General features: G+C 41.7%; 1 protein-coding gene across 1 annotated transcript in view; it reads right to left on the bottom strand.

The window, feature by feature from the left end:
* Ddx43 (DEAD-box helicase 43) overlaps positions 1-21060 on the bottom strand; it is a 35182-nt gene extending 14122 nt beyond the window's left edge. Inside the window, exons 1-5 of the mRNA XM_051178901.1 lie at positions 20718-21060; positions 15572-15627; positions 13490-13616; positions 7592-7723; positions 4232-4313 (exon numbers count right to left, since the gene is read on the bottom strand). Coding sequence (XP_051034858.1) covers positions 4232-4313; positions 7592-7723; positions 13490-13616; positions 15572-15627; positions 20718-20964 — 644 coding nt within the window. The 5' untranslated portion in view covers positions 20965-21060. The remainder of the gene's footprint in view (positions 1-4231; positions 4314-7591; positions 7724-13489; positions 13617-15571; positions 15628-20717) is intronic.
* Positions 21061-21558: the final 498 nt, after the last annotated feature.

The raw sequence follows: 21558 nt of genomic DNA, 5'->3' as shown, positions 1-21558 counted from the left end.
TGCAGAGCCTTATGTGGCCTAGGCTAGCCTGAAACTCCATCCGACCTCAATCTCCAGAATGCAAAGATTACAGACAGGTACTACTATGCCTAGCCATTATTTTTGCAACAGACTTATTTTTAAGAGTTGTGGCAGGTTTTAAGGTTAATAAGAGATTCTAGAGATGGTTCAGTGGTTAAGAGTACTATTTGCAAAGGACTGGGGTTCAGTTCCCAGTACCCACATGGTGGCTATAATAGTAACTCCAGATCCAGAAGATTTAAAGCCCTCTTCTGGCTTCCTTGGGAACTGAGTGCATGTGGTGTACATATATACACATATGCTAAACATAAATCTTCTGACTTTAGATAAGAACTCAGGAGTTTAAGAACAAACTGACTAGAATGTTTAGCTCTAGCAGGAAGTAGTTTGGAAAGAACGACACTCAAATTCCCAAATATTGACTATAAATGTTGTTTTCATTTAAATGGACTTGGTTATTAAAAAAAAAGAATGTTCAGCTCTAACTGATATATCTATAAGACAAGCCTTACATCTTAGGCTAGGGGAACATCACTAAAGATGAGGTAGACAGACTATAAAAGCCAGAGGACTAGGGCATCTTTGGTGAAATTGTGTCTTCTTATTAATGAGAGGGAAGATGCACCCATGAAATCTCAAATATATGGTTGCCTAAACAGGACCTGAACAATATACCAGTTGACATGTCAAGGTTGATGGTGTGTGTGGGGGGGTGGTAAGTCTCATAAAGTCCCACCCACAAATGAAGAGCTACAGGTAATTAATTAATGATATTTGAGGGAGGAAGAATTAGTCTTCCCCAAGGACAAAGGACCTACTTGGTTATCTAACACAAAGTAGTCATTCCGGAAAACATACATTTAGTTAACAACAAATGGGCTCAGCAGGTTGTATAATTCATGTAAAAATGATATGTAATAGTAACAAGGAGAAAAAAACCCATGAGTTTGAGAGGGAATGGAAGGACACATAAGGAATTGGAAGAAAGGGAAAGGGGAAATGATATAAATATAGTACACATATGTGAAATTTTTAAAAATGAAAAGAAATTACAGTGCTGGCAAGATGGCTTAGTGAGTAATGGTGCATGGCAGTGAGTTTAATGTTCTATCTCTGAGACCCACAGAGTAGGAGAGAAGCAATTCCTGCAAGTGGTCCTTTGGCTTCCATGTGTATCATGCCATGCAGGTCACATGCATATTCATATGTGAGTAAGTATAATTAATGAGTAAAGAGTTTCATTGAAAAAATTATTATATTAACAAACACTTTTTTTTTTAAACCTTTTCAACTTTCCATTGTTATCTGAGGATGTGGCTAAGTTGTAGAGTATCAGCGTAGAATGCACGAAGCCCTGAGTTCACTCCTAAGTTCAACATAAGTTGGGCATGATGGTGCACACTTTTAATCTCATCACAAGGAAAGTAGAAGCAGCAGGAGGATAAGAAATTCAAGGTTATCTTTGGCTGTACAGTAAATCTGAGGCTAGTCTTAGAGGTCAGTCTCAGGAAAAAAACTATATTTACTTAATATGTGTGTATATGTTGGGGGTGGGATGCACACTTGCCACTGTGTCCATTTGAAGGTCAGGACAACTTGTACCTTGTGGATACCAGGGTGTCAAACTCAGGTTTTCAGGTGCTCTTACCTGCTTTGTCATCTTGCCAGCACCCCATCCCCAACCCTCAATTTTCCAGTATTAGAAACATAATTCTCTAAAGTACTATCAAATATAGCATCACTCATGTGACAATTTAATTTGAAATTAAGAGCCATGTCAATTAATGATGGTAGATGCGTTCTGAGAGATCACTGATAGGCAATTTCTCTGTTTCATAAACATGACAGAGTACTTACACAAACCTGTATGTGACTGTCAAATACAACCTGGCCTTTATAATTTTATGTATCTAAATTTTTCATCTTATTATTTTATGTGTACAAATATTTTATTAAGTGCATGTTTTGTGCCCATAGAAGTCAGAAGAGGGTGGCAGTTCCCTTGGAACTGTGTTACAGATGGTTGTGAGCTCACGTTTGGGTGATGGGAATCAAACCTGGGTCCTTTAAAACTCTTAAAAATTAAACTCTCTGTCCAACCTGACTTTTTTAAAAAAAGATTTATTTTTATTTTATGTTTATAACTGTTTTACTTGCTTGTAAAAAATTACACCATGTGCATGAAGTCTTCAAGAGGCCAGAAAAGGATGTTAGAGCCTCTGAAACTAGAGGTATAAACAGTTGTGAGCTGCTGTATGGTGCTGGGAACTGAACCTAGGTCCTCTGGTCCTCTGCAACAGGTGCTTTTAATTACTGAGCCATCTCTCCAGCCCCTCAACTGGGCCTTTAGAAAGTGGTACATGGGCATGAGTACATGTCACATGTACATGAGTACATGTGGAGGACAGAGGTCAGCTTCAGACATTGTTCCTCTGGAGTCTCTACCTTGTTTTTTGAGACAGGGCCTCTCATTGTCCTGGAGCTAAATAAGTAAAGCAGGAAAGTTAATTGGCCTCCAAGCCTTAGTGATCTGCCTGTCTTCACTGAGCCAGCTTTTTATGTTCTGGTGATTAAATTCAGATCTTTCTGTTTTTTGTGGCAAGCACTTTACTAACTGAACTATCTCTCAAGCCCCCTTTCAAAATTCATTTTGGTTTGGAGAGATGGCTCAGTGGCTAAGAACACTTGTCAGTAAGCCTGATGACGTAGATTTGATTCCTGGGATCTACACAGTGGAAACAGAGAATTGACCTGGCAAGTTTTCTGATCTCCACACACAGGATCTGACCTCTGACCCTGGCAGAAGTACCACTCCCCTCAACACACATACACACATATAATAAAAATTTAGCTATCCTACAAAGCAATTGCTGACACTACATACTAAACATATAACTAAACATATAATTTTACTTTATTCTTACTCATCTTTTTCTGCAAAGTCTTCCCCCAACAACCTGCTTCTTAATGCTGGCAACAGTGTATAATAAAAGTAAGATATATGAGTTTGAGAATGGACAGATAGCTCAAAGGTTAAGAGCACTTGCTATACTTGCAGAAGACCTGGATGTGGGTCTCTGTACCAACAAAGGGCAAGTAACAACCCCATGGGCACTCATGTAGTACATATATATGCAGGCACTAATGCAGTCACATAAAATAAATATTTTTATACAGGAAAGACAGGTGTTTTCTGACAGTATAATGTGACATATAGTCTTCCTTCCTTTTCTGTTTTTGAAACAGGGATTTGTATTCCAGACTGCTCTCAAGCTCATTACCTAGACAAGGATGATCATCAACCTCTGATTCTTGCCTTTATCTAGAAAGCTGGGATTATAGGCATGTGCCATCATGTCTGGATATGTGGTGCTAGGGACCAAACTTTGGGTTCTGTGCATGCTAGGCAAGCACTCTACCAACTGAAGTATAGTCTCAGAACCACAGTAACTTTTTAATTTGGGGGTGAGTGGCAACCAAATGCAGAGTCTTGTACATGTCAAGCAAGAATTCTACTACTGAGATATACCACCAGCCCTAGTATACTTTTTGTCAGAATGACTATACTTTAAAATAATAACAAAAATATAACAAATATATAAACTAGTAGCAGTTGTCTATTCTCATTATAAAGTGTTACAAGCTGTACATTAACACCATACTCTAATGATCATAGCTTTAGTTGTACCACTGTTACCACACACATGTTAACAATCCATTGCATTGTATTTATGGCAGCTACAATCATTTTTAAATAGTACTTCTTCAGGTACATTATAATCTTATGGGGTCACTGTCATGCAGGTTGAGTTTGACTATTACATCCCTAGCATATGTTGTGTTTAGTTCCTCATCTATAAGAACCACAGGAAGTGTTCAGTTGCTATGTATGTCCTCTGAGAGCCAAACAGATCAGCTTCCACCATCACAATTGGACATTTGTTGTTTGTGACAGTCTTGTTGACCTTGGACTCATGATCTCCTACCTCTGCCTCCTGAGTGCTGGGCTTACAGGCATGTGCCACCATGCTCCACAGTAGAATTTGACAACAATGCTCTAAAATTCATCATGTAAGATGCAGCCAAGTTTTCAGCTGAGCAAACATGTTAAGTTGGGTATAGTGTTCCAATACAATCATTCAAAATCCTTGCCTAACAAGTCAATAGTAAGAACTTAAGAACACACTGAGGTAATGAAACAACTACCCACCTCCAGTTGTCTATTTGCACTTGTGACATTGAGCTTGTTGTTGCAGACTCTATGTAAAAGTTTTTCTTAATTGGAGGTAAATCTGGGACAAAGATGACAATCCAAACTTTGATAAATAATGAGAATGTACATTTACTAACACTTATTCAAAACTAGAGGTATCAAACTAGAATAATATTAAGTTCTCTATGCATACAGTTTTAGATAGTTCTACATGTTGCCATCTAGGCTTATGCCAGTCTCAAAGATCTCCTTTTGGTTTCTCTTTCAACCACATTTTTTTCACCCAGGAAGGAATCTTTTTTTAAAAAAATATTTTATTACTTCTTATGTATGTGTATGCATATCTGTGTGTTATACCATCTGTGTATAGGTATATACAGAGAAGGCAGTGGACCCTCTGGAGCTGGGGTCTCTGGCAGCTGTGGGCACCCAACAAGGGTGCTGAGACTTGAACTAGGGTTCTCTGCCAAGAGCAGCAGGTATTCTCAACCATTTGGGCATGTCTCCAGCCCACAGGAAGGAGTCTTTTACATTAAAGGATAAAAACGTATGATTATTTTATTTTTTCTATGCAGGGTCTCACTGTGTAGCTCTGGCTGACCTGGAATTCACTATGTAGACCAGAGTGGCCTTGAACTAACAAGAGATCCACCTGCCTTTGCCTTCTGAATGCTAAGATTAAAAGTGTATGCCACTATGCCTGGAGAGTATGATTTTTAAAGAAGCCAAAATTACTGCAACAAATGAATTTGTTCTCAAACACTTTACTTTTGTTATGTCTATGAATGTATATCTATGTGTGGGTATATGAGTGAAGCTTGCGGAGACATTGAATTCCCCCTGGGGCTGGTTCTCAGATTACTGACATAGGTCTTAGGAACAAAACTCCTGTCTTCTGCAAGAAGAGTACATACACTATTAACCCTACATCATCTTTTCAGTACCATATCATCAGTGTTTATTTTTGTAATGTTGGTCATCAAATCCATACCTTCTTGTTCAGGAAAAGTACTCTACCACTGATCCACAAATTCCCTGCCCCCATACTACTACTTTTAGACCTTAAATATAGATCCTCATTCAATTTTCTGAGGTTGTCTGTGTCTGTCTGAGTCTCTCTCTCTGTGAGTGTGGTATATGTGTGTATACATATATGTGTGCATGTACAAGCCAGAGAATGATGGTGGATGTCCTCCTTAGATGTTCTCTTATTTATTTGTTTGTTTCTTTTGGTTTTTCAAGAAAGGTTTTTCTCTGTAGAGCCCTAGCTGTCCTGGAACTAGCTCTGTAGACCAGGATGGCTTTGAACTCACAGAGATCCACTTGCCTCTGCCTCTGGAGTACTGGGATTAAAGGTTAACTCTATTTTATTGAGGCAAGGCCTCTCACTGAATTTGAAGCTCACTAACTGGCTAGACTGGCTGGCTCGTAAAATTCTAGGATCTACTTTTCTCTACTCCAGCTGTGAGGTAACATGAAATTCTGAACTTGGTCCTCATGCTTATGTGGCAAGCACTGTTCTTTCTCTGCAGCCCCTGAGGTTGTAAAAGCACCTCTTCTAAGTGTAAACCTTTACATAGTGCCCCCCCCAACACATCAACTGCCTAAACATTTAACATGCAGAGGTTCAGGCCTATATAATGACATAATTACCAACATTTCTATTACTTTATTAACAGTGCACTATCTTTTGTGAAGTATGTGTGAGTGTTTATACAAACATCTGTCTGAGAGTATGCTCCAGCTTGTGGAGGCCAGAAAGCAGCAGATATCCCCCTCTACCCCTTTCTACCTTATTCTTTTGAGGCAGGTTGTCTTGATGAACCTGGAGTTCAAATTTTTCAGTTAGGCTGGCCAACAATCCTCCTGGCTCCATCTCCCTATCCCCATGCTAGCGTTACAGGCATGCACAGGACCACATCCAGCTTTTTATGTGGGTGGGGTGCTGGAGCTAAACCCAGGTCCTCATGGTTGCACAATAAGTACTCCAGCACTGAGCCATCTCTCCAGCCTATACAACCAAATATTAAATAATGATGCTGTATTCTTGCCTCATTTTAATAGCCAAGGTTAGTGCTCAATTTGAGCCTATAAGTAGACATTTTATGAAGCAGTTCGTAAACTTTTCTCAGAACCACTTTTCACTGGAGAAATTTTTACATGACCCTGGTTATTATGTAAAACAGATATATATTAGTCACTGAAAATAAATCAGAGATTTACTTAAAAAATCTTTGGTATACATTTAATTTTACCATTTATTAAAGATTAAGGTAAAATTATATTCTAATGAGATATATGTACTTACTTATTTTATAGCCCTGGCTATCCTGAAACTTGTTCTGTAGACCAGGCTGGCCTCGAACTCAAAGATCAGCCTGCCTCCAGAGTGCGGGGATTAAAGGCATGTGTCACCACTGCCTAGCTCATTTATTTTTTATACAAAAAACTAAATAACTGAATAACACTGCAGGGTATAGAGCATTGTCAATAGTTTTCAGAATTGTCAGTACTTTTACATTCTAATCATTTACACTTAAGCATGTCACTTCACACAAATACATAGTACAAAATGGTCATTTCATAAATTGTTGGAAATTCTATCCTAATCCCAAGGCAAATTTATTGAATATTTTTATTTTTTTGAAATTCCTCTGCAAATCAAATAGCATTTTTAAATTTTATTTATTTACTTACTTATTTTTTGGGGCAGGGACTCACTATGTAGCCCTGGCTAGCTTGGAACTAGCTATGTAGACTGGGCTGGCCTCAAGCTTTCAGAGATCTTGTCTCTGCCTCCAGAGTTCTGGGATTACAGGTGTATGCTACCATGCCTGGCCAGCAAATTTTAGAGTCAAACATTTTAAAACAATATAATTCAAAGACATACTAATTTGATATTTAACATGCTGAGGAATGTTTAAAAAAATACCAAGTCTCTTTTTCCTTTCCTGTAGTTAAAGCATTATGTTTCTGTAAGGTCAGAAAACTTAGCATGTAGAGTAAAAAGCAACTGAATCATAACATATGAAAGAATCAAACCTGAGCAGAGGTATTTCAGGGGGCATCTGGTGGCATGATGGAATGTAATGCAGAGTGTATATTGTGTCAGAACCAAGACTATAGTGAGCACTGCCTGAAACACCTCAGAGCTATAATAGCTTTTGAGTTTGAATTAATGTTTGATTCCTGAGTGCTCAGAAACCTTGTACTGTTGCCACATTTTTCATTACCTCTGAATTCAGTTACATGACCCTATGTGGGTCAAGACCCACAGGTTAAGAAGCTGCATACAGAGGCATAACTTCAGTAAAGAAATAGCATCACCGCATATAAATGCTAGGATACAGCACTGACCTGCCCACTTTTTCTTTTCCCATTTCAAAGCATCTTCTCGAATTTGATCCCAATCTATCAATGGCTGATCTTCTGTTACACTGTCACCTGTACTGGTGTCTGTTCCAACAGAGGGTTGGAATGCAATAATATCTGTTGAAAGATTTTTACAATTAGCTTTGAAGTAAATCCAGACATACTAATCAGGGAGCACAAAATCCCCAAAGCACAATATTTCTATTGTGTTTAGGTGGAGAGCACTCAGATTTACTGTTGGCCTCTGAATACAAGCTAGAGCACACACACATAGGCAGAAACACATACGACCAATCTTTACTCTTAATACTAAAGTGTGTGTTAAAGAATTCTTTCACTTCAACTTACCTGTGGTTTAAAATGAAACTAGACTTACCATAATAGTTAAGTAGCCATGGGTATTATTCATTTCATCAATTTATTTGCTTATTTACACAGTGTATGTGCACTCACACGTGTCCCTGAATATGCTATGGGGCATGTGTCAGAGGACAACATGTACCTGTAGGGCCCTGCATGGACCCCCAAGGCACCTTGAGCTAGCCTGAAGCTGTTGGCGGGAACTCCTTGCCCCAAGGCTTTTGTTGGTACTCTTCCCGTGACAACACATCTCGTGACAACACATCTTGTGACATACACCTCGTGACAACACAGGGAGGAGCTAAGCCAAAAAATTCCTGTAATTTTCTATTGTGCTATAAGTCGGTATTTAAGCCCGTTCTTGCCCCTCAATAAACGGCATTCGGCATTTGGCGTTCCGACTTTGCCATTGAACGAATGACCCGCTGTCTTGTCTTTATTTCAATCTCTAGGCCTTCGCCCAATTCGTGGAAGAGATGGTAGCGTGGGCGCTACAAGTGGAGGTCCCGCTGAGATCGGGAAAGAAAGGATCACCTAAGAGATCGCCCTCAAAGGCCGGCCGGCAAAAGTAAGTGAATGAGGGTGTATTGAAGGATGGGTGCCAGTAACTGTGAGGAAATGTTCAGTGGGCAATTAGTGGCCCTATTGAAAAGACAGGGCACTAGGATTAAAACAAGACAGCTAAAAAATACATTACAATAAAGTAAAAGATATGGCATAGATGAATAGGACATCAGGGGATCTGCTGGTTTTGGGTCCACAGGCTCCATGGGTGCCTTTTGAGTATCAACTCTTGAACAGCGCCCCATGCTCACCCTTAACATACAAGGTAGACGATTTTCTGGACGTGGGGACACGGGAGCAGACTCCTGAGTAATAGCAAAAAAAAAAAAAAAAAAACCATTGGCCACAGGCATGGCCTCTTCAGCCAGCCTCCACTCAATTACAAGGAGTGGGAACTGCTGTGGCTCCAGAACGTAGTACTGTTTCTTAAATGGTCAGATGATGAAGGACATACAGGAATTTTTCAGCCTTTTGTGTTAAGTCATATACCTGTTAATCTTTGGGGGGAGAGATGTGCTTCAGGCCATGGGAGCAGTCCTTACTACTGAGCCTGTTAAAAATATGCTGGCTGACCAAGGTTATGTACAAGGAAAAGGACTGGGTAAATTCCTACAAGGTGACCCTCAGTGTGTTGCATCCAAAAATTTAATTATCAAAAGAGCCGGAGATCGCTCTGGGCTGGGAAATTTTCCCTAGGGGCTATTGCTATGCAGCCTGTTCCCATTCCTATTATCTGGAAAACTGATAATCCAGTATGGGTGGAGCAATGGCCCTTATCTATTGAGAACTTACAGGCTGCTCATCAACTTGTACAGGAACAATTAGAGGCAGGACATATTGTTCCTTCCACTTCCCCATGAAATACCCCAATCTTTGTTATAAAGAAAAAAATTGGAAAATGGAGACTCCTACAAGATCTCCGACCTGTTAATGATTGTATGCAAATTATGGGAGCAACACAACCTGGCTTGCCTTCCCCTGTGGGTATTCCTCAAGGCTATCATTTATTAGTTATAGACCTAAAAGATTGCTTTTTTAGCATTCCTTTGCATCCTCAGGATAGTGAGCGATTTGCATTTAGCATTCCTTCTATTAACTTTAAAGAGCCCTATAAGAGATATCAATGGGTGGTGTTGCCTCAAGGAATGGCCAATAGTTCCACTATTTGTCAAATTTATGTATCATTGGCCATTGCCCCCATTAGAAATTTCAATCCCTATATATTATACATTATATGGATGATATTCTTTTAGCCGGCCCGGATTCTAAGGAAGTGAATGAGGCTTTTGGGGAATTGCAACATAATCTTCAACTAGTTGCAGTACAATTAGCCCTTCAACATTTTTCTGATGAGCCATTTAACTTATACACGGATAGTAAATATGTGTATCATATATTGGCTCCCTTAGAAACTGCTACTTATATAGCTCCAGTGTCTCGTGTACAAGAACATTTACTAGCCATACAAAGCCTACTATGGAGGCGCTCTCATCCAATTTTTGTAGGACATCTCCGAGCGCATTCTGATTTGCCTGGCCCTTTAAGTGAAGGAAATGCCATTGCTGATTTTAATACTAAAAGAGATAGTGCCATCATGATGATGAGAGTGTCTGGGTATGAAGCAGCCTGCAAAGCTCATACAACCTTCCACCTTAATGCAGGGTCACTCAAATTCCATTTTAAAATTACGAGACCAAGCTATTGAAATAGTTAAGAATTGTCCCCTATGTGCAGAGTTCTTACCTGTTCCACACCTTGGAGTTAACCCCCGTGGTGTCACACCTAATGATAATCTGGCAGATGGATGTTACTCATGTTCCTTCCTTTGGTTGACTACAATTTGTTCATGTAGCTGTGGATACCCATTCTCATCTCATATTTGCCTCTGCTCATACTGGAGAAAGGCTTAAGGATGTTAAGAGCCATTGTTTACAAGCCTTTGCTTATATGGGAATGCCCAGACAATTAAAAACTGATAATGGCCCTGCTTATAACTAGTAAGGGTTTTAATTCTTTTTGCAAAATTTTTTTTATCTCACATAAGATGGGTATCCCTTATAATCCTCAGGGTCAGGCCATGGTGGAACGTGCACATCGCACAATTAAAGCCTATCTTCATAAAACAAAAAAAGGGGGAGTTTACAGGATCTCCTCATAATCATCTTTCTCTTGTCCTATACATTTTAAATTTTTTAACTATTGATGGTGCTGCTCGATCTGTGGCCGACAGGCATTGGCGCCCTCGGTCATCTGACTATGGCTCAGTTATGTGGAAGAATGTCACTACTGGAAAATGGTGTGGTCCTGACCCAGTTCTAGTATGGTCCCGAGGGTCAGTTTGTGTTTTTCCACAAGACGCAGATAACCCTGTTTGGGTGCCTGAGCGGCTGATTCACCATATGCAGAGGGATGGTGATTGTAACAGCCAGAAAGAAGGTCTGATGGGTCTTCAAAAATCTACCCATCCTGATGCCTGTGTGTCTGAGTAGCCTTATATGGCCATTTTTCCTGACCACTAATTATAGTTTGGATCAAGCGGCTATATAAATTTACACTGATCCAAAGGACAAGAATTTCACCTTCATCTTAGGCACTATATTCTGGTTCCATTCTTTTGTTGTAATCAATGCTACTAATTTTGGAGAAAGTTTCAATTGTTCTCAGCAGGTCTGCTGGCTGTAACAGCTGTCGTGGGCCACGTACCCCAGGTATGCAGCAGAGAGGAAAGGAGATTCCTGGAACTCGGCTGCCAGTGCCGCCTTCACCACTGAAGCAACAGTTTCTACCATAGCCCTCTCCCAATCTGTAAATACTGCAAGCACAGTGGATCAACTAGCAGGTGATTTGGCTTAAGCCTTAGCTACCCAAAGCATACTTAATTATCTAGTACAAATTGGCATTTTTAAACTAAATTTACAAACTAACCTCCTATAGGAACACTTGAATTTTTGTGAGAAGCTCATATGGCTTCTTGTTCTCTGTCTTTTACACATATCTGTGTTAATGCATCATTTTTCTCAAGAAATCCTGGAGTGATGAGTTTTTAAGTTATACACATGCTTTAGCCATGCAGATCATTAATATCTATGAGACCTGAGTGCCACTTGCCAATGCAGAAGGCCTTTTACAAGGACTTCAACTTGTGGGCAGTACATTGGGTTTGTAGCCCTTGCACTTGGTGCTACTTTGCCACAGCATTAGACAGGCCCAGGCCAACTTTCTAACAAGACAGTCTTTGGCTCAAGAGAAAATGCCTCTGCCCACGTGTGGCTGACAAACTATTCACCAGTGACGGGTAAAGCAGAGGGGGCAAATATCCAACCTAAGACAGGAAGGTTACAGGCCTGGGTGACCTCTCCCCAGGAATTATGCTGACGTCCTCTGTCACCTAAGACAGGTGTTAGTTTATATTAAAAGAAAGGGGGACCCTGCATGGACCCCCAAGGCACCTTGAGCTAGCCTGAAGCTGTTGGCGGGAACTCCTTGCCCCAAGGCTTTTGTTGGTACTCTTCCCGTGACAACACATCTCGTGACAATACATCTTGTGACAACACATCTTGTGACACACACCTCATGACAACACAGGGAGGAGCTAAGCCAAAAAATTCCTGTAATTTTCCACTGTGCTATAAGTCGGTATTTAAGCCCGTTCTTGCCCCTCAGTAAACGGCATTCGGCATTTGGCGTTCCGACTTTGCCGCTGTCTTGTCTTTATTTCAATCTCTAGGCCTTCGCCCGATTAGTGGAACAGATTGTAGCGCAGGCGCTACAACGTAGGAAGTAGTTTTCTCTTTCCACTGTGTGCATTCTGGGAATAGAACTCAGGTCAGTTTGTTACTCTTGGTGTCAAGCACCTTTACTGAAATTATGTAATTTTAAAAAGCCAAAGTAACCTGGCCTTTTACTTTGTAAAAAATGTGTAGATCTGGGAAATCTGAAGCTTTGTCTGAGGAAGGGAATCAAGCATGATGCTTATAGCACTGAAAAGCAGTGTGGGTGAAGTATCCTTGTACCCCATTTCTCAGGAGGCTGAGGCAAGAGGGTAGAGTTTGAGACCACCTTGTCCTACATATGGAGACTTTGTATCACAGAACAAAACAAAACCAGTAAAAGCACTGGTTAAGAAGTATCTTTAAAATATGTCAGAAAAAATCAATTAAATGATTCCTAATGATATTCTGCTACACTTGTAGACCAGAATCTAGCATAATCATCACCAAAAAGGCTTCATCCAGTAACTGATGGAAGAAGACCCACAGCCAAACATTAGGCAGTGTTCAAGGAATCCCACAGAAGAGAGGAAGGAAGAACTGTGGGAGCCAGAGGAACCAAGTACACCAGGAGAACACAGCCCACATAATCAACTAACCAGGACTCACAGTGGCTCATACAGGCTCATGGATACTAAAGTGACAATGAGGGAATCTATGTGGTTCTGACTTAAGTCCTCTGCATATGTTACAGTTATGTTGCTTGGCATTTTTGTCCATGTGAGGGCTGTCTCTGACTTTTTTTGGGGGGGGCCCTTTTTCTCCTACTGAGTTGCCCTGTCAGCCCTGATATGAGGGTTTGTACCTAGTCATATTATAACTTGCTATGCCATGTTTGGTTGATATCCCTGGGAGGCCTACTTTTTTCTTAAGGAAAATGGAGGAGTGGATCTGGGGGAGAGGGAAGGTCGTGGAAGGGACTGGGAAGAGCTGAGGGAGGGGAAACTGTGGCCAGTATGTAATATATGAAAGAAGAATAAATAAATAAATTGAAAAAAATTCTAGAGCATTCTTGGCATGGTAGTACATGCCTTTAATCCCAGTACTTGGAAGGCAAAGGCAGGCAGATTTTTATGGGTTCAAGGCTAGCTTGGTCTACAGAGATAGTTCTAGACCAGCGAAGGCAACATAGGGAGAATCTCAATAACAAAAACAAACAAAAGCACTTAAATGTGTAAAAGTTACTTACCAACTCTGTGTCCTGGAATGTAATTTTGTTGTTTTTTAACAACATTATCTATCACTGTTTTTGCTTTTGTTTGCATGGCTTTATTGCCAAAAATTTTGATTTCTGCCTCAGGATTTCCTTTTATTACCTAGATGCAAAGGGAAAAGCACAGGTGAGTCTTCTCATCAAGCCCGATAGTCACGTCCAGTTCAAGTGAGATCCTATGTATCCTGCGTGGGTTTTTCTCCTGCTGGGTAACAACGACGATCTGAAAACTTAAATCAGAACGCACTGGTAGATGGCTCAATAGTTCCCAAAGCCTGGCCTTGAGATCAATCTTTAGATTCCACTGAAGACTGGTGAGAACCAACTCCACAAGTTTTATTCTGAACTACACACACACACACACACACACACACACACACACACACACACACACACACACCCACACCACACTGGTGTATGTGCTGCCCCACCACAAATAATAAATACTGTTGAAATATTAACCCAACAGGTAATGTTACTATGAATTGATGTTCCCTAGTCTGTAAATAGTACTTTGGGGGTCATATCTTATAGAACTATACAACTAGAGTAGAATAGCCTATAGGCAACTCTTTTCTGTTAGATTAGGTAAATTTTTAAATGAAAAGGATTCTCTAATTATACATATTTACAATGATGGAGCTAGTTTTGTTTTTGATGTTTAATTTTTTTGAGACAGAGTTTCTCTGTCCTGGAACTCACTCTGTAGACCAGGTCAGCTGTCAATTCAGAGATCTGCCTTGCTTTGTCTCCTAAGTGCTGGGATTAAAAATGTGTGCCACCAGTGCCCTGCAGATTTAGGTTTTCAAGAAGGCTAGTGTAATGAGAACTACGCTAGAATATAAAAGTAACAATTTATTACACTACTGAGGATTGCATCTAGGGTTTCACACATGCCACGTAAGTGCATTATTACCAAACTTTCCCAACTCTCTTTTTACTTTTTATTTTAAGACAGAGTCATGCTAATTTACCCAGGTTGGCTATGAACTCACACTGTAGCCCAGGCAGGCCTTGAACTTATGATCTTCCTGAGCAGATGGGTTTATAGGTCCATAGCCCCAGTTCTAGGAAATAACACCTTTAAATGTATATTTATCTTGAAACTACTGTATGTCATGTGTTGTCTTGGCTGGTTACTCAACTCCAGGGTTTACAGATATATGCAACTCTGTGGTAAATCCTAAAATGAAACCATTGTAAGATGCTTGTAGCATGTCATAACTTGACTCATCTGATGAAGTTCAATAGAAGTTGCCCAGAAAGAGATAACTCCAGTGTGAAAATGTTGTGCAGTAAGTAGATGACAGTCTTCAAAGAGTAGACAGACTTACTGTTAAGGTTTGATGGAGGTAACTTCCTTGTCACTTCTAGGAGATCCAATCTCAGCAGACTTCCTGGTCCTCTGGCTCTTACAATCTTTGGCTATGTTTAAAGTGTACTTTTTCAATGTACTTTGATTATGTCCATCTACCATTACTTCTCTCTAACTCCCCTTTCAAAAGTTTTGTTTGTATTTTAGTTTTGTTGTTATTATATTTGTTTGTTTTTTGAGGCACAGTTTCTCTGTGTAGCTCCTGGCTGTCCTGGAACTTACTCTGTAGAACAGGCTGGTACTGAAATCAGAGATCTGTCTGCCTCTGTCATTTGAATGCTGGGATAAAAGGTATGCACAACCACTGCCTGGAGCCTAAGGAGGTCAGAAGGGGTACCAGATCACCTGGAATTGGAATTACAGATGATTGTGAGTTGCTATGTGGGTGCTGAGAAGCAAACCTAGGCCCCCTGCAGGAGCAACAAGTGCTCTTAATCAGAGTCATCTGTCTAGCCTCGAGTTATTGTTCTTAAATGAAGATCGTATTTAAATATTTAGTTTTTACTTCCAAGAGTCACAAACCCTACATCTAGAAAAGATAACAAGTCAGGCAAATGATAGGGAATAGTCCTATGAAAAGCTCTGACCACTGACTTCACCATGCTAAGCACCAAGTAGATGTTAAAGTCAGGTGCTCCTTATGAAGAGCTACCTCTCAGGGTTCAGGAACACAGATGACTTACCTGTATTCTAGTGTTTGTTGTATTTTGGATTTCTCTAATCTTTGATCCACCACGACCTGTTTTTAAAAATAAAGAAATATATGATTATGAACTGAAATCAGTAAAAGAGGTCTACGTAGTTCCCACAAAGGCCTTTGGGTGGTTCTTCCCCAAATCATTCAAGGAAAGGTTCTCAGGTTGCAGTAAATACTTTTTGTTTTGGAAGGTGGAAGAGGATGGCATTTCACGTTTGGTTTTCCTATTTAGTTTGTTTTTCGAAGAAAGGGTTTCTTTGTGTGGTCCTGGCTGGAACTTGCCCTGTAGACCAAGATGGCCTCGAACTCAGAGATTTGCCTATTTCTGCCTCACAAGTGCTGGGATTAAAGGCCTGCAGCACCACACTCAGAAGACATTTCACATTGGTGTGGGTAGTAGGAGGCTTCTTTCACCAAGATAGAGATTCAAAGATTCAATTCTAGCACATACAAAAATTGGATCCAATTTGTATTGAAGTCAATGTGAAGAAACTGGAGCCACTACTAACAGCAAAACCCAGGCTTTTTAAAATTCATTTTTATTTTATGTTTTGACAGTGAGTCATACTATAACACAGGTTGAACTGACAATACATCCCATACTGGCCTTTGCCTCCTGCCTTTGCCCAAGTGGAGGCATTTCAAGCACTGAGCCACCATACCTAGCTAAATCCTTCAGTTTTTCAGAAAGTGGGCAAGGTAGGGTGTAGAACAGCTGAGCAGTATAGCACCTGCCTGAGCAGCAAGCCTAAGCCTCTGGGTATCATCTCTGACTGATAAAACAAATTCAAAAGGTGAGGGATCTGACATTTAAGTCTACAAGGGGTTCAACATCTCTAAAGTGTCTAACAGACTAACTACAAAAAGACTGCCTTTTATTTTTTCGTTTCTTTTTAAGATTTTGTTTATTTTTAAAAGTAGGGTTTCCTAGTTAGTATCTCTATTGCTGTGACAAAACACCATGACCAAAAAGCAAGTTGGGGAGGAAATGGTTTGTTTGACTTACACTTCCACATCATAGTCCATCATTGGAGGAAGTCAGAACAGGAACTCAAACAGGGCTGGAACCTGGAGGTAGAGGCTGATGCAGAGGCCATGGAAGGGAGCTGCTCGGTCCTGACCTCATATATACCTCTTCCATTTGATAATAGATTGTCACTGTGTGCATCCTACTTTATGGCTTGGTGGCCCAATGTCAAATGTTCAGTTTACACTAAGGCCCAATAGAAGGCTAAGAGCTGTCTTTCAAAGGGAGAATAGACTGCAGATGATGGTAGAGCCTTGCTCTCTTCTGTGATTCTCATATGGGGCCTGCTAATGACTCCAAACAGTATCCCTATCTGCCACTGATACCTCAAATATCATGGGGTCTGCTGAATTATATGGTCCAAGTGGTAAGTGGCCTGCACTGCAGCCTGAATGTGTTGAAGAGCCTTATGTTCCATGCTCCACACAAAGCCAGCAGCTTTCCGAGTCACTTAGTATAAGGGCAAGTGTAACATGCTCAAATGGGGAATGTGCTTTCTCCAGAATCCAAATAGGCACACTAAATGTTGTACTTCTTTCTGGATGATGGGTGTAGCTAGGTGCTGTAACCTATCCTTCACCTTGGAAAGAGTACCTCTGCATCCCCTACACCACTGAATGCTTAAAACTTACACTGAGGTAGAAGGCCCTTGAATTTTGGTTGGATTTAGTTCCCATCTGTTGGTACACATGTGTTACCAATGAGTTCAAAGTGGTTGCTACTTCCTGCTCATTTGATCCAATCAGCATAATATCATCAATGTAGTGCACCAGTGGGATACTTTGTGGAAGAGACAAACAATCAAGATCCCTTCTAAGTTATGATACAGAGCTAGAGAGTTAATATATCCCCAAGGCAAAATTGTACAGATATACTGCTGGCCTTGCCAACTGAAAGGGAACTGCTTATGATGGTCTTTATGGACGGGTATTGAGAAAAAGGCACTTACTAAATTAATAGCTACACACCATGTACCAGGAGAAAAGTTAATTTGCTCTAGTAAGGACACCACATTTGGTACAGCAGCTGCAAATAGAGTTACTACCTGATTGAGGTTTTGGTAGTCAACTGTCATTCTCCATAATCCACCTGTCTTCTGCTCTGGGCAGATAGGAGAGTTAAGGGGAGATGTGGTGGGAACCACCACCCCTGCCTGCCTCTTTCAAATCCTTGATGGTGGCACTAATTTCTGCAATCCCTTTAGGGATGTGATACTGTTTTGTTTCACTATTTTCTTTGGCAGGGGCAACTCTTAAGGCTTCATTTGCCTTTCCAACCATAACAACTCTCACTCCACAGGTCTGGGAACCAATGTGAGAATTCTGCCAACTTCTAAGTGTATCTGTCCCAACTGTACTTTCTGAAACTGGGAAAATAACCATAGGGTGAGTTTGGGGACCTACTGTGAGCCAGGCATCAGTGAAAACTCCATTAATCACCTGGCCTCCATAAGCCCCTACTTGAACTGGAGGGCCACAATGTCTCTTGGAATCTTCTGGAATCACCCACCATCAATTCAGAATCAGTATCCAAAGTCTGATTATTTCCTTTCCTCCTGTGTACAATTAACCTTGTAAAAGGCTGTAGGTCCCTCTGGGGAAGAACTGGAGAAAGGCTGAATGGAATGGAAAGTTCCAGAATATAGTAGTTGCTCAGTCCCACAAGGCTAGGCATCTCAACTGGTCTGTATGTGCTGTAATCCTAATCCCAGTGAAGGAATGGATCTCCTGACAAGACGAGGGCAAGCAGGCAAAGAATGAACAAACCCTCTCTTTTTCCATTGTCCTTATATAGGCTTCCAGCAGAAGGCGTGGCCCAGATTAATTAAAGGTAATCCTTCCTGACTCAAGATCTGGATCACAAGTGTGCCCATTTCTGTGCTGTAGCTTATTCCAGATACAGTCAAGTTGCCAACCAAGAACAGCCATCACAGGGGGTCTCACTATATAGTGACAACCTGCCCAGAACTCAATACACTGACCAGGACTAGTTCTACCTCCAGAGGGCTGAGGTTAAAGGCTACATCACCACATCCAACTTTATCCCTCTCTTTTAAAAAGATAATATGCAGTACCTGGCATTGAGCCAAGAGTTCTGTGTATGCTAGATAGATGCTCTACTGTGGGTACACTCCATCTTGGTACAAGGTCAGAGTTCAAAGCTGTCAGCAAGTCCCAAGTCAAAGGTGTGGCTACAGAAGGATGTCTCGGCTGTCTTAGTCTAAATAACAACAGACCTGAATCTGAGGTGTGGCTACTCCTGACTATCAAGGCTAGGGAAGGTGAAGTTGAATCTGAGGTATGGCTACTCCTGACCTCAAGGCTAGGGAACAAGAAGTTTAAAGCTAAGGTGTGGTTACTGAACCCTTAGAATAAGGGAGGAAGAAAAGTCTGTTTGTTCCATACACATGATACTATGTTCCCCTTTTGGTTAAGGTACGTAAGAGTGGCAAAAAATAAACTCAGTATTGACTGATCTGCCCTCCTGACCTTTATTCTAATTCTCCCTCTCTTTATTATCTATAGCTAGCCTTTCCCTCATCCACACTCCCCCACTCAGGTATGGACTTGGGGCCGCTCTGCTGGTTCCGATTGCAGCCCAGCACCTGCAAAGACTCCTCCCGACACTCTACCAGGGACCCATATCACTACTCCTAGAATAGCTATTATTTGAAACAAATACACATGCCTTAGTAGGGATATGGTCAAAGTGGAAACCTGTGAACTACTTGTATGACTGGCAAAAAACAAACAGAAGCCCTGCCAACTAATCCAGTATCCCGGTGACTGAGTACACATGTAAAAAGGACTGGAAGTTTGGTGGCTAGTATGTGCACTTTTGTGCTCAGAGGCCCTGATCACCAAACTAAAAAGCTGGAAGCAACTTGAACATCACCAAGGGAGGATGGACAGACACAACAGTGGGACAGACATACAATAAGGAACTAACTTCCAGTCTTAAAAAGGAAATTCTGTCAGATAATAAGAAACAGAAGATGACTGAGGGCTTTATGCTAGCCACAGTAAGCCAATCCCAAAATACTGTAATGTCTTAATTCTACTTGAGGGTCTAAAGGGCTCCAATAGCACTGGATGTCGATATGAAGGCACACGAGAAAGGAGAAATGGTATAATCCTAATCATGGAAGAGCTGGGACGCAATCTTCCATGTGTCATTAACCCTGCATTATGTATTTATTTCTAAGTATGAAATACTTAGAGTCTGGGTAGCAGTGGATTAGGGCTAAAGCATTTGCATAAACCTTTATGAAGCTATGGGTTCAATCCTGAATACCAACAGGAAGGCAAAGAAAGAGTGAGAAGGGAGAAGAAGAAAAGTAGATGAGAAAACAAGACTGTTATATTTTAACACACACACACATAAGGAATAAACCATATAGGTTGCAAGGCTAAGGGTGTAGCTCAGCAGTGGAGTCTACACCTCATTTGGGATGCCCAGAGTTCAGAGCCCAGAGTGAGAACAGTAGCATGTGTACCCAACAAGAAATGTTGTGTATTCCAATGCCTACACTTTACTGCTTCTTGCTGCAGGTCTAATTTCTATTCTTGCTCAAATATTGGGGTTCTCGTTAAGATTTTTTTTTGGACATGGGCCCTGGAGATGGAATCTGTCTACTCTAGTAAACAATCTTAAAACATATGATAAACACACCCCAAAGCAGGCTATTAGGACGAAAAATATTCATTCCAAGGACCCTGGGGACAAGAAACTGTAATTGGAACTAGAAATTAACACCGGATACTGAGGGAAACTTTCCCACTACTGTAAATGCATCTCAGAAAAGCTGAAAATTGCAACTGTAACCCAGCGTGAAGGCTTTCCTCAGTTGAATTTCCAGCAAGTTAGGCTAAAGCAAGAGACAAAGCCAAGGTTGACTTGACACTACCGCACCCCTGGTCTGTGAAAACGTCCTCGACGGTGCGGGAAACCGGAAAACCCCGCTCGCCGATACCCTGCTTTACCGCGGACACCGCGCGAGTCTTCCAGGAGGTTCTCTCCCGCACACACCTCTGCCCGCCGCAGAATTGTGCCCCGCGCTGCTGTCGCCCTGTCGCCGCTCGCCCGCCCACCCGCCTGCGCTCACCTATCACCGCGCCCACCACGTCGTTCTTCACCCCGAAGCAGAGCGGCGGTTCGCGACGGCCGGCCGTGGCCTCGGCGGTGGCACCCGCGGGCTCTCTCCAGCCGCCGCCCGCCCCCCTGCTACCGACCCGGCCTCTCCGGCTCGTCTCCTCCGCCGCCGCCCGCTCGGCGCCGCGGGACCCCGTCGAGCTTCGCCGGGGAGCAACGCCCGAGGAGGAAGCGTTGGCTGCGGGTTCCCGCCTAGACATGGCTCTGAGGAGACCCGCGCGTCGCACGTCGCACGTCGTTCCCGGCTCTGCAGCACAGGCCGCGGCGTAGGAGAAACTCCACTGCCGCCCGCGAGCTCGCCCTCCGGTCCTCCGCACGCTCATTGGCCACCGTGCCCAGGGAGGCGGGGCCTTTCCGGCTTGGCCAATCCGTGCTTGCAGCCACGGGGCCTCCAGGACCTGTATTGCTTCTAGTGTCTGGCCTGAAGATGGCTCATCTTCGTGGAGCCTCAGAAACGATCCCAACCGTGCCTCGAAATTCACGTTCAAGCCGGCCTGATGGTGCAGGCTTGAGATCCAGGGCAGGAAGGTCTGACTGCCAACTTGGTAAGACTATCTTAAAACAAAAATGAATCGATGAAAGCTTTGGGGATACAGCTCAGGTGTGTGCTGAAAAATTAAATTGTCCAGTTGCTTCTTTTCATGTTAGTAAAGGATATTGTATCAAAATTTTAATTTTAAAGTTACTCAGAATTTTTTTTTTTTTTTTTTTTTTTTTTTTTTGCAAAACATGGCACTTTCTAGATCTCAATGTGCTCTAAACTGTGACAATTTGGAATCAGACTTTGTCCCACC

Source organism: Phodopus roborovskii, unplaced genomic scaffold, assembly GCF_943737965.1.
Source record: "Phodopus roborovskii unplaced genomic scaffold, PHOROB, whole genome shotgun sequence".
NCBI classification, from domain to species: domain Eukaryota; kingdom Metazoa; phylum Chordata; class Mammalia; order Rodentia; family Cricetidae; genus Phodopus; species Phodopus roborovskii.
Note: the sequence above shows the minus strand (reverse complement) of the source record. Positions and strands in the feature narration are given on the sequence as shown.